General features: G+C 40.4%; 1 protein-coding gene across 1 annotated transcript in view; it reads left to right on the plus strand.

Moving 5' to 3' along the window:
- Nucleotides 1-4963, plus strand: part of ext1a (exostosin glycosyltransferase 1a) — a 39219-nt gene extending 34256 nt beyond the window's left edge. Inside the window, exons 5-11 of the mRNA XM_030784578.1 lie at nt 573-705; nt 2128-2246; nt 2518-2613; nt 2811-2900; nt 3055-3215; nt 3372-3543; nt 4393-4963. Of these exons, the coding sequence (XP_030640438.1) occupies nt 573-705; nt 2128-2246; nt 2518-2613; nt 2811-2900; nt 3055-3215; nt 3372-3543; nt 4393-4578 (957 nt within the window). The 3' untranslated portion in view covers nt 4579-4963. The remainder of the gene's footprint in view (nt 1-572; nt 706-2127; nt 2247-2517; nt 2614-2810; nt 2901-3054; nt 3216-3371; nt 3544-4392) is intronic.
- The last annotated feature ends 7983 nt before the right edge of the window (nt 4964-12946 follow it).

Genomic DNA, 12946 nt, shown 5'->3' on the forward strand with positions numbered 1-12946 from the left:
CTTGCTGATGTGTGTCAGATAACAGGAACAGGTGTCTGAGAAAACGTAATGTTAGATCAGGACGCTGCTTAAAAGTGTTTATAGTGTTTGGAGTTTTTCGGGCTTAACGTTACAAATCTTAAACGTTGTGTTTGGATATTGTTATTATTACTTATTCCTGTGATTATTATATCTCTTCAGAAATGCCATTTGCCTTGATTAACATCACTGCCATGAAAATGAAGTAAATAGCATGGTGCAACACACATCTTTTCTACATGTCCTTTACTTTGTGGATCAAGGAAACTTTTTCTCTGTCGAGATTTAACTTCCTTATCCTTTGTCCCTGCTTGAAACTGGTTTATCTCGTTTGGCCTAGGCGTCAGGGTCCCCTCCCTCACACCTTTAGTGACAGAGTAGGTAGGATAAAGTTAGCTCCCATCTCAAGGGCAGCACAAACACTAAAAGGAGGGGGAGGGGGGGGGGGGGCGAAAGAAAGCTGCCAGTAACACGATCCCAAAATCCCGACTCGGCAGAGATTGCCTTACCATTGTGGAAAGTTCTGGACTAAACTGGGCGATACTGTCCCACAGATCATCCAGGACAGGGTGTTGCAGCACATGGCTCGCAGCAGCCTGATGTGGAACAACCTTCCCGGCGGCCTCTTCACCCTGCCTCTGTACTCTACCTACCTGGGAGACTTCCCCTTCTTCTATGCGGCCCTTGGTGAGTCACCTCAACGCGTCTTTTCTCTTTTCACTGTTGTTTCTCGTTGCCTCGCTGTGCCAAATATGGTTCGGAAGCCCTCCCAGACAGATCCCTCCGTTGTCAGGACAACGTGGACAGGACAGGAGTACAAGGATACCATGAAAGGTGGTCGTGCCAGAAATCGTGGGATCTCGGATCATGACAATCACGGAGGGCCTCTTAAAAGTTGTCAACAAGCTGTCAGACCGAGCTGAGGCCTTCATTTATTTCACTGACATCCATGTCCTCTCCTTCACCTTATTTTCCCAGCATGAGATGACAAGATGTTTTTGGGATGTTAAGTGTCATACTGGCAGGTGCAATCTTGACTTCTTCTCCTCGTATATATGTGAGCTATCAGACATTTTTCTTAAAGCTGCTCTAGTGGTCTGAAGTCAAGCAATACAGGACTCTCAGCATTTGATATTAATGTCTGATTTTTTTTATTGGAAAAAAAACCCCCAAAACTCTTGTCCTTTGCTTTGTAATCATTATTCATATCTGATATTTGCAAATTTGAGTACTCTGCCAAATGAGCGGTTCAGTCATGCTAGTGTGAAAGACCATAATTACTTAATATGGGTGAAGGAAGGATTGTCACCTTAGTTTTATTGAAAATGAACCGTATTGTTTTTTTAATGTCACACAATGCTGCAGAATACATATGAGGTATTGTACTCAGGCTTAAGAGCACCACATAATGAAACCTGTAGTTTTATCTCTATTGTAGAGATAAAACTATGTGCACACCGAGAATAACGAGAGTTGTAACACCAAGTGACACGTGAATGAATTATTCAGTGTTTTCATTTATGGAATTCTTTAGTTGTTGTAGGTACCAATTAAAAAGCACCAAAGATAGCAAAGTGTCTGTCTTCTCCTTTGATTAATTAAAAGATGCCACTAGTTTGTAGGCTCACAGAGCGACTTGGCTCAGTGGCAAGTAGTTGACTCTCTGGCTTTAATGTCTCCAATTAAACCCATGGCATGTAATGACCAGAGAAGAATGTTGTCACAGAGACAGCATTTACACATTTGAAGGAAAAGCCTCCAGCTCCCCAGTGACTGCTGATCCGCGGGAGAGCAGGAGTTATTTTCTTATCTACGTAAATAAAGTGCCAAGGGCCTCAAATTGGGTCCCTGTAACTGTCCTCACCCTTGAGACGTTCATACAAGATATTGTTTTTCACGGAACTTATGTCTTTGAAGATCAGATATTACAGTAGTAACATTCCGCTCCATTAATTGTGTCATAGCCAATGGTTGTTGTAAGTCATTGACCGTTTGATCTGTGCGTAGGTCTGGACAACATACAGACATGCGTGAATAAATTTATACACGAAACGCAACACATAGTAGGATGCTAACTACGCCAACTGCTGACATGTTTTTCCACCTCAGGTATCAAACCATATCCCAAGTTTACAGCCGTCATCCATGCAGTGACGCCACTAGTATCCCAATCTCAACCCATTCTCAAGCTGCTAGCTGCAGTAGCAAAGTCCCAGTACTGCGCCCAGGTAAGAGCGGGACTTCATTCCCACTGCTGGAGAGCCATTGTATCTGGCTCTTCCTATCTGGTTACTACAAGCCTATGATCACAGCAAAGACAAATAGTTAAATTCGTCCTGTTATCATTACACAAATTTTAAAAGCATATTTTGACAGAAATATATATTGATTATGCAAGACTTTCCTTCCTCTAGAGGGATTCAAACCACTCACCAATTGCTTAATCATCTTGTTGCAATTGATTGGGATTTTATCATTTCTCTCTGTTCTCTTTATCAGATTATTGTCCTGTGGAACTGCGATAAGCCCCTTCCTGCCAAACATCGCTGGCCTGCCACCTCTGTACCTGTTATAGTGATAGAGGGAGACAGCAAGGTGAGTGGGATTGAGTGGGATTACCTACATAAACTGCTTTAGCGTGTGAAAGCATTGATGGATCCGTGTTGTGAATGAGAGGCTAGAATGTTCTGCTCTGCTCTGTAATCTTGCTAATTGACCTGTTTTGAAAGTATAGACCGTTATTTGACCTGCAAGTGCTGAATGTGATGTCGTGTTTGCCCCTGCCCCTTCAGGTGATGAGCAGCCGCTTCTTGCCCTATGACACTATCGTGACAGACGCAGTCCTCAGTCTGGACGAGGATACTGTGCTCTCAACAACTGAGGTGAGCTCTTCCCACCCATGTCCATACTTTATCAAAATCTCAAGTTTGGGAACCTTGTCAGAGTTGAATAATACAATGATAGTGTTCTTCTCTCTTCTGTTTCATTTGTGTCTGTGGGGTCAGAACATTTATTTATCGATATCCTATTTTCTAGGTGGATTTTGCCTTTACCGTATGGCAGAGTTTCCCAGAGAGGATTGTGGGATACCCGGCTCGTAGTCATTTCTGGGATGCTAACAAAGAGCGGTGGGGCTACACATCAAAGTGGACCAACGACTACTCCATGGTGCTGACCGGAGCTGCTTTCTACCACAGGTTAACAAAAGAACTTTTACCACAGTGCCTCGGAAAATCTTTCTGCAAATAAATGAATGGCACCTTGTTTGAGAAACCAAAGGCTTTGAACAGTTAAAAGCTCGTGCTTGCTTATTTGACCGGCTCTTTGTTTTTATGTTGTTGTTTTTTTGACAGATATTATAACTACTTGTACACAAATTATTTACCGACCAGTCTGAAGAGCATGGTCGACCAACTGTCCAACTGTGAAGACATCTTGATGAACTACTTGGTGTCTGCTGTCACCAAGATGCCCCCTATCAAGATCACCCAGAAGAAACAATATAAGGAGACCATGATGGGGCAGGTAAGATTTTAAGAATCTTGATTTGATATTCTTACCTGTCTTTCTCATCCCCTATGAGTAATAAAATGTAGAAGCCCAGATGACAGAGGAAATCCTACTATGAATAGGGTTTGTTAAACAGATATTGTTTAATGAGCCTCCTCTGCATCTCAGTTGGCAGATTTAACTACCAGCTTCAAGGAACTGCATGAATATGTGCAAATCCTCCAGGTGACTGACGTTAAAGCATATGTATCTGAACATCACAAACTGATACGGATCTTATTTTCGTACAGTTGGAGTTACAGCCAAATTTCCAGTCTCTATGGATGTTTATGTGGATTTCAGTGTTTATCCTTTTTTTAATTTAGGGGAAATGCTTGAAGGAATTCTCTAAGTTCTCAGTATTGTTCATCCCACTCTTCTGTGACTCCCAATGGCATCTGCAGATGTTACTGCTTCCTTCTGCTGAAGCACTTATTGTTATAGAAGCACCATATGTTGTTGCTGCAGTATTTTTGGATTAACATGGAAGTTTGTTATCAAGTTCTCATGCAGAAACTTGGCAACTAAAACCATATTATCAAACTTCAAAGCCCGTATTTAAATCAGTTTGTAAAATCAATTTTGGAGCCATTGTTGCATATGATCTAATCATTTGGCTCTCAAAGCAAATAACTTCCCCAAAAAAGAGCAACGAAAGCAGGATGCCTCCAGTTTCAATCCCATGAGTGGGTTTAGCCCTGCCGCTCCAATAGAACTATATTTTGTCATAACCAGTATATATTATACTAACGAATAACGTCTCAAAGTAATGACATGATATTCAACCTAATAAAGTTTCTTTGCTCCCTCTTCTCCTCCCTCCAGACTTCCCGAGCGTCTCGGTGGGCAGACCCTGACCATTTTGCCCAGAGGCAGACCTGCATGAACAAATTTGCCAGCTGGTTTGGCACTATGCCTTTGGTCCACTCCCAAATGAGATTGGATCCGGTTCTTTTTAAAGACCAGGTTTCTATACTACGCAAGAAGTACAGAGACATTGAAAGACTCTAACAAACTCTTAAACCCCTCTGCTACCAAAGAGGGGGACAACGGGACACATGGAACCTGAGTTTCCTCAAATCCCACATTGGATGGAGCCCAAACAGGGCACACTGAGATCCTCACTGAGGAAATAATCAAGGGACAGGACAGGAGGAGTTAGTGTTGTACTTAAATTCTGACTGCCAAAAATGAAAATCGGTATGCATCAAGAGGATTCCAATGAACAAAAACTTGTAGGATTGAACCGAACCCAAAGTCTTTAATCCTGTCAGTTTCTTCAAAACTTCTGAGGGAGCTCAGAGGTTACATTCTACATTCTGTACATCTTCTTGAGCTTTTGGCAGTTGGACAAATTTGACACAACACAGAAACTTGCCAGCGTGGGCAGTGGTTGTCACATTTGTCTTCCACTACCCCCCCCCCCCCCCACCCCTGTCACAATACGTTGCCAACGACGATGGTGGCCATGACGACCCCGGCTGAGTCGGAGAACTGCACATGCAAAGCTACGCACAGCTTGACAGACTGAACTTCTAATGAAACACCAGCCTAGAGAATGCTGGAAGTAGGAACACACTACAGCCTTGGTACAGCACAGAACAAAGACTGGATGCTCTGTATCATCTCCACTCGCTTTAAACCTACACCAGACACAAGACTGGACACACCAGAGGTAGGCAACCTTCGTAAAGTGGAGCTACACTCTTGAAAGATTTTCTTTCAGACCTAATCCAGCAGCCCTGATTTTGCTACCCCGAGTTTCATCAGAGCTTTGATTAGCCGAGTCAGGTGGATTGGAGTAGAGTTGAAGCTATTGAAGTTGACGTTCTATTCTATTCTATTCTATTCTGTAGCTCCACAAGAGGAAGGGTTGCTCACCTCTGGATTCTGGGAGGTTTTCCTTCAATGCTGTTAAATTTCGATTGGTTCTGTTTGTTTACCTACTGTTAATATGGCAAGATTATCCTGTCTGTAGGCCTAGTCTTGGACTTGTTTGATGAACAAAGATGACAAAGCCTCCTCTACAGAGTTGTAGTGTCGCAGTGCCTGACCTTTGAAATGGAGTAAATCTGAGAGTCCAAAGGGGTTTTGTATAAATGCAAAAACACCTTACTCATGCTGCTTATCCATGGACTTAAGTGATTGGACGTTAATTAATGACTCATAGATAATTCGGCGATGTGTTTTTTTTTTATCCGTTTCTTTTTTAATTTTTTTTTTTTAATCTCTTCATTTATACACATCTCACGGAATGTAAGACTATATTTTTGTTGATATGTTTTAATGAAACCGATATTCCAAATGATAAATGTAAATTGTGAAAGGCCATTCTGTTAAGTCTTTGAATTGCCCAGATGTTTGGAAAAAAAACGGACGCAAACTGAATGTTGGATCAAAACGCAAGACTCATGGAGTAGGTGTTTTCTTTAAACTATTCTGATTTCTAATCACCCTCAGAACTGAGAAAAGCAGAATTATTCACTGACTGTTGTTACCCCAATATAAATGAATGATTATTAATCTAAATTGGTTTTTAAACCCATTTCAGCATAGACGTGCCTGTTGGTTTTAAATCTCTTTTGGAAGAGACAGATCCAGTAATGTTAGATAGAAAATTAGATCATTATCATTTGAAAACCTGGATAAAAGAACGGAAACATGAATGTGCAACCAAATGTACTTCAACAAATATGTGGTATTTTAGACTCTTTGGTAACACACTTGAAGCGTATCATTTAGGCAACGGTTGTTGTAACACTTAACAAGTCCGGTTAAATATAATGCAAATTTTGCAGAATTTAAGTCTGTCACCCTTCCATGGTCAAAGTTCAGAGTAGACAAAATAAGTCTTTCTATGTTTCATAACTCTTGACTTTGACCTCACCCAAATCAGGTAAAGTATGAACTCTGGTAGCTGTTAAAGTAGCTAGCAGGCTAGCCAAAAGGTCAGACTGGACATGCAGAAAAGGTCATCTACAAGTTCTCCTGTTTTAGTCATTTGCTTTGAGCCATTTCACTTTTTAAATTTCATTATTTTATTATTTAAATTTTTTTTTTTTTTTGGATTGTTGAATTGAAAGTGTTGGTGGTCAAAATGAACGATTTGAACTTTTAAAAACGTGTTTTATACTTTCAGTTTAATGCCACAAATTTTTTTTTTTTCATTCAGCAATGTACAAGAATGTTCCATCATAGAGAAAACACATCAGTGAAATATGAAAATGTTTGTGTTACTCCTCCCATCTAAGAGTGTTTGTGTGGCGAGGGTTTTTTTTTGGGGGGGGGGGGGGGGGGTTAACTGCTAAATAAGAGAAATTAGTTGATGGACTAAAGGTTAGCAGTCTCAGTATTGTTGAAAGCACAAGAGTGTGTGTATGTGTTTGAAGGGGGCTAAAGGTGACCATTGCTAACGAATTACCATCATAAAACCATGGTGTGTTTGAGGACTACAAGTCAGGATGTTTCTAGATGGTCCTTTCCATTTCCTTTCTCCAAAACAAAGCAGTTCTAAGGTTCATGCTATCGCGCGTTTTTGTCTAGTTCTTTTATTTGTAATTCTGAAGCTTTTCAATAACTTTGACCTAAATGCTTTTGTTTTTTTGAAATTATGAATGTGCCTTTCTTGAGACAGTTGAGTTTTGTGTTGTTTTGTTTTTTCTTGGGCCTTGAAACTGAAACCAAGCTCCCATTCCTCTGTAATGTGGGTCTACGCTGGTGTATTTTTTTTGTTTTGTTTTGTTTTTCTTTTTTTTTTTTGTCCAGTAACACATAATATTTGAGTTTGTCTTACACTGGAGTTATACAATGTTGATATTAACATGATTACAGTAAAACTGACATTCCTGCTCGTCTCATAGGAACACATCCTGGATTGTCAACAAATTCATAACCTTCTTCTCTGCGTATTTACCGAACATAAGATACTCATTCATTCTGTCTTGATATTCTCTGCCTGATTCTTGGACCCATGTAATTACAGACATTATTTTACGGAGTTTAAAACAATAATAGGATAATTACAATTTTGTAAGAACAATTTTATATAAAAAGTAAAAAAAATAAATGATATTTGATAAATATGTGGTGTTTCATTTTTGTCGGCAAACTGTTTAAGCCTGATTTTACACATAGACCATCTCATTAAAATAGAGATTAAAAAAAAAAAAGTTGAATCAGAGAAATTTAGAGTGAAGCAGCTCCAACTTAGTTTCATCTAAACATGAACCACTAAATGAATCATTTTATCACTTCTGGGGTAATAATAAAGAAAATTTCAACCACTGGAATATTGGCAAATGTGCATATTCGCAGATGTACGTGCATCTTGTCCAAATGTACAGTGCAGACAGTGGTTTCAGAAGGCTTAAGATACCTTTGTATTGTTAAGATGCATCCAACATCTGCTCATTCGCACCAGTGAAGAGTTTGATAATGAAGGAAGATAGTGGTAGATCCTTGGTGTTTAACCTCTGCTGGTCTCGGGCTCTTTGAATTTCACACAGCACCAAGACATTGAAGCCTGCGACTGGGTCTTCCCAGAGGATTAAAGCTGACCTCAAGTGTAACTTTCCCCAGGAAACGGGTCCTCAACACTCATCAAAATCCACACAGAAGTGGTCGTTTTACCTTAAAATCAACATTTTGCAGTAGACATATCAGTCTCCGTACCTGAAGACCACTGAAAACCTGTGGTTTCAGCTGAGGACAGCTGTTTATATGTGCAGTACATATTTAACATCCAGAAATTTCCTTACAGTGTAATGATCCTAATCCCTTTACATAGTATTTTCCATTACAACATCTGCATGTACCAGATCGGCAGAGAACTGCTCTGTGCTGTTTCTCTTTTCCTTGCAAGGGGAGGGTGCACAAATACCGAAAATGACTGCTACTCATAACTGTAACACTGACTTCAGCAAATAACTATGTAATCTGAACAAAATGGTTGAGCCCTAAAAGTGATTCTAGTTGTTCGATAAATGTTAAAAAAAAATCTCAGTCTTCGTATTATACATTTTATAGTCTTTTGTTGTTGTTATTGTTTAGTTACAAGGCATAAATATGCCAGCGCTTTCGAATGCATACCACTTCACGCCACATTACAATACTTCCCTTTGAACATGAGTACATTTTTCATCATATAATTCTGGTTTGGTTGTTAAAGATTTAACACTGCATTAGCCTCAGAGGCTCCATCACCTGGGTCTGTTCCAAATGGCGAATGGCGTGCGAAATCTGTTACTGACTTCATAAATCTCTGATAGCAGTGTGAATGAAGATTGATGCAATGCTCCTGGCTATGGAATTTGTTTCTTTTTCTTTTTTTTCGCTCTGTATTCCTCACGAGACAGCTCTAAAAAGCTCCCTTGGCCTTGCCCGTTTCGCCCAAAACATTCTCTTGCATGCCATTTATGAAAAAGAAAAAAAAAACTGCCAAAGTTCCCAGCCAAACCAACTAATACCACAGCATGTCCGTGTTGACCAGATCTCATGCAAATCGGCTGCAATGTTTGCGCCAATCTCCGGGGGATGAGTTTATACGTACATAAATAACAGTGCCGCGGCTGATCCCAGGGATTCCTAGCCAACAACCTGGCCTGGGACCGCCTTTCAGACAACAGATTTATTGTTGCATTTTCCACTGCGGGCATTTCTAGATTCAACCGTAGCAACTCCGCCTTATCAGCCACACAACGCAGTGCCCAGAGTTCGAGGCTTCAGGAGGCGAGGTAACAGCGTAGCAGTGGCAGGCTGCGCTATAGGACGTTATCTCGGTGGAAAATCAAACAGGAATCCCAATGAAATATGGTGATCGCAAACGATTAGGACGGTTGTTAGTAATGCGTGTGATTAATTTAATTAGACGGGGTAAAGGGAGGTAAACTTTTCCTCCAGACATTTGTATAAACTTTTAACTCCGTTTCAGTCTCCGCGCTGCACACTCATCATTTCGGCTAGCTAGGGCTTAAGTTGTAGCCATTATTCATGCTTGGGTCGTAGCCATTATCCTTATAAATAAGGGGAAGGTGCGATAATTTGTTTCCTTAAGTATCTCCAGGCTAGTTTTCATCCAAAGGACCTGCGGCACCCACTAACACAGGGCTGGTTTTCCATTCCACCCGCGATGCATTCACATGCTGCTGATCTTATAGAAAATTCTTATCTACAGAATTCAAACAGTTACAGGGACAATGTTTTACCTCTTTCATTCAAATTCTGTGGGTTTTTTTTCATCCTTTGGGTATTTCTCCTGGGTAAGGCAATCTTTTGTAGTCTATCAATTCTTTTTTTTTTCCATACCTTGTGACTGTTTATCTGCTAATGTGATCAGAAATTCACAGGAGCCTGGAAGACTGTGGAATAAATCTTTGCACACGAAGCATGAATTGAAATTGACCTGACCCGAAACTGGAATCAGGAAACGTCTGCCCCCCACCGTAGCGTAGACTCAGTAACGGTATCCCCTTCCAGCTCACACAACCCACAGCAGGGCGGGGCAAGTGAAAACCAGGTGGGCTGTTTCTTCCCCGGAACACTTTCCTCTCAGACTTCAAACACATTGGTGTTAGACACCTGACCAAAAAAAAAAAAAAAGTTCCAACTTTTCTTTCTCTGTCATATTCAAAAGTTAATGACACATTGTGAGCAGTGAGATGGCGTACATTCACAACAATGCGCTGTAAATCATTTTTTCTTGCCTCAGCACTCTGGAACCCGGCATGGGGATACACGATGACTGCTGCGCTACACTGACATTTCCCTTATCCTGTTAGTCATGTCACAGATGAAATTTCAATCCAAATGCCAGACAGAGATGAATTACATACGACTTTCTGGACGGATCCTTTGTGTCAGCGGAAAGCTGTGCTAATGGGAAACATTTAGCAAGGGAAAAAAAAATGTAATTTGGACCATGTATGCTCTGCTATGCTGTATCATAACTGACATCAGAAAATGATAATCATATCTTGGGCTCCGGCCCCTTCCAGCAGCTGCCCGTGAGGTCTGTCAGAAAAGCTTGTGTAAGACTGAATAGCTCTGCTATTTGCTTTTGAGGGGATCCAATCTTTTCCTGACATGTTTTTAATTTGCAGTGGCAAAAGATGGGCGGTGAGTGTGGCTTCAAGTCCCCCCACCCCACCCCCAACCCCCAAATATAAATTTAGAATTATATTTGGTCTCCAAGGACCTCCTCATAAGAATTAGACTGTACTATGAGTCATAGAGGTGTCAAGTAAGGTCAGAGTCACTGTAGGGTGTGAGGACAGAGAGGGAGAGAGAGAGTGAGAGAGAGAATGAAAGATAGAGGGAGAGAGAGAGCACTACCTTGTAATCAGATTGCTCTCTGAAACATGGGAACAGTCTAGATTGCTTGATGACCCTTTTGCTTTTGGTGAGAAGTCAACTTTTGGTTTTTACCTCCACTACACCCACAGACTGCAGTGTGCTTTTGCAGTTGTAACTCATTCATGTTTCTGAACCCACAGAGCACATGTTTTACAACTCTTACTGTGTAATTTTGAAGTGTTTAAATCAAACCTTTTTGAAACACTCTAGGATTTACTGAAGGATAGGATGATTAATTCATTCATTAATTTGGGTTAGGGTTGGGGTTAGAGTTAAGGTTAGGGTTAACCCTAACCCAGGACATTTGACCTAGAGGTTTCTTGTTATCACAGACTAAACTAATATAACCTTGAAATGTCTCATATTGACCGCTAATGTATAATTATGTGCAATATATTGCTTAAATTACTGCTCTTGATGTCCTATTGCGCTTAATTAAAAGAGTAAGGATAAGTCATCTGTAAAGTTGTTTGTATTTCATGCAGTTAGGAAAAAGCAATTATTTTACATTTTATAATAACAGCAATTAATAACAGCAGTTAATTAAACATTAATGCTATAACAGTAGTTAGTAATGCCCAGTAGGTTATTTGTAGGGGGATGAGGAGGGGATGCCACCCCCCTTGTTAGCAAAATGACCAAAATGCATCCCCCTTGTTAACCTGCCATCCCCCTATAGAGTAGTGTCAGTGACCATTGGGCCACCCCCACTGTTAAAAAATAACAAATCACCTAGTGGTAATGCCTAAAGAAGCAAAGGGAACAGAAATAACACGGTTTTAGTGTAACATTGACTTTTCCTCAAGTATTGGAGGCTGTAATGACGTAGTTACGTATACATCTCCGCGGTCACGCAATCTGTACCTTCTGTGATAAGGTAGCAAGTCTGAAAACCATATTTTGATGTTTGTAAAACCAATCATATCCAAAAATAAGGAAACAAAACATATAGTTTTCCTCTCCTTTATCTTTACTAACAGTTCAAACATTTCAAACGAATGCTTGCCGTATGAGCCAGATTTCAGCGTTTCCTCTGGACTGGCTGTAACTTTGCGTTTGATGCATGCACTGTTGTCAATATCTGATGAGCCAAATGAATGCATTAAGCAAGTGACCTGACAAAACCCGTGTGTCAAGCTTCGTAAATGATAGTTCAAGTATTAACCTTGTATTATAACTGGCTACCTTCAAAACAGAGCGCGTCGTACGTCAGTGTTAATGTTTGTTCGACATACCAGGAGTATGTACCAGATTAATTTTGTTGAACAAACCGGATAAAAAAATTTGGATTCTTTTCGTACCTAGCGTTAGATTTTGCCCCCAGTCTGTCGCTTTTTTGGCATGTCACATTTAAGCCCTCCTGTGGGGTATAATGTGCCGTTTGGTCTTGGGCCACTTTCTGTTCAAGTGTGAACGAGGTGTCTATCATAGTCAGGGCAACAGAGACTTAGATTAGTTAGTAATAATTAGTAACAAAAAGAAAGAAAATCTACATATTTATTACACTAAAAAACGAAGTCTCACATAATCTTTTCACAGCTAAACAGAACCCCAACAGAATCCAAAAACGGTTAGTCTCGCTGCCCTCTTTCATATTTTGGTTATCTGTTTATAAAGACACCATTCACGTTGTGTTATCCAGATTTTTTTGTATGACGATATCATGAAAAGGGTTAATCCCGGTTACTACAAAGAAAGAGTTTAGAATGGCCTAAAATAGTCTCTTCAAGGAACTCTTAGTGATTAATGTGAAGCGGCTCTGTAATTTAATAAACCACCAGCTGAATATGTATCTCTTACAGCTGAAAAATAAAAGAGTTAGGACAATGATTAAATTGGTCCCTTTGTATACAAGCAATGTCACAAAGCTAGGTAAAATCGATTCACATTAATTACCAGTTGCTCATCGCGGCAACAATACCACCCCCTGTTAACATTTACGCACAGTCATTGGGCTTTTATCAGCTGTGCCCTGTCAATCAGAGGAAAAGCCCCACCTACTTCCCTCGATTTTGACTGTAAACATCCC

Source organism: Chanos chanos, chromosome 9, assembly GCF_902362185.1.
Source record: "Chanos chanos chromosome 9, fChaCha1.1, whole genome shotgun sequence".
In the NCBI taxonomy this organism is placed as follows: Eukaryota; Metazoa; Chordata; class Actinopteri; order Gonorynchiformes; family Chanidae; genus Chanos; species Chanos chanos.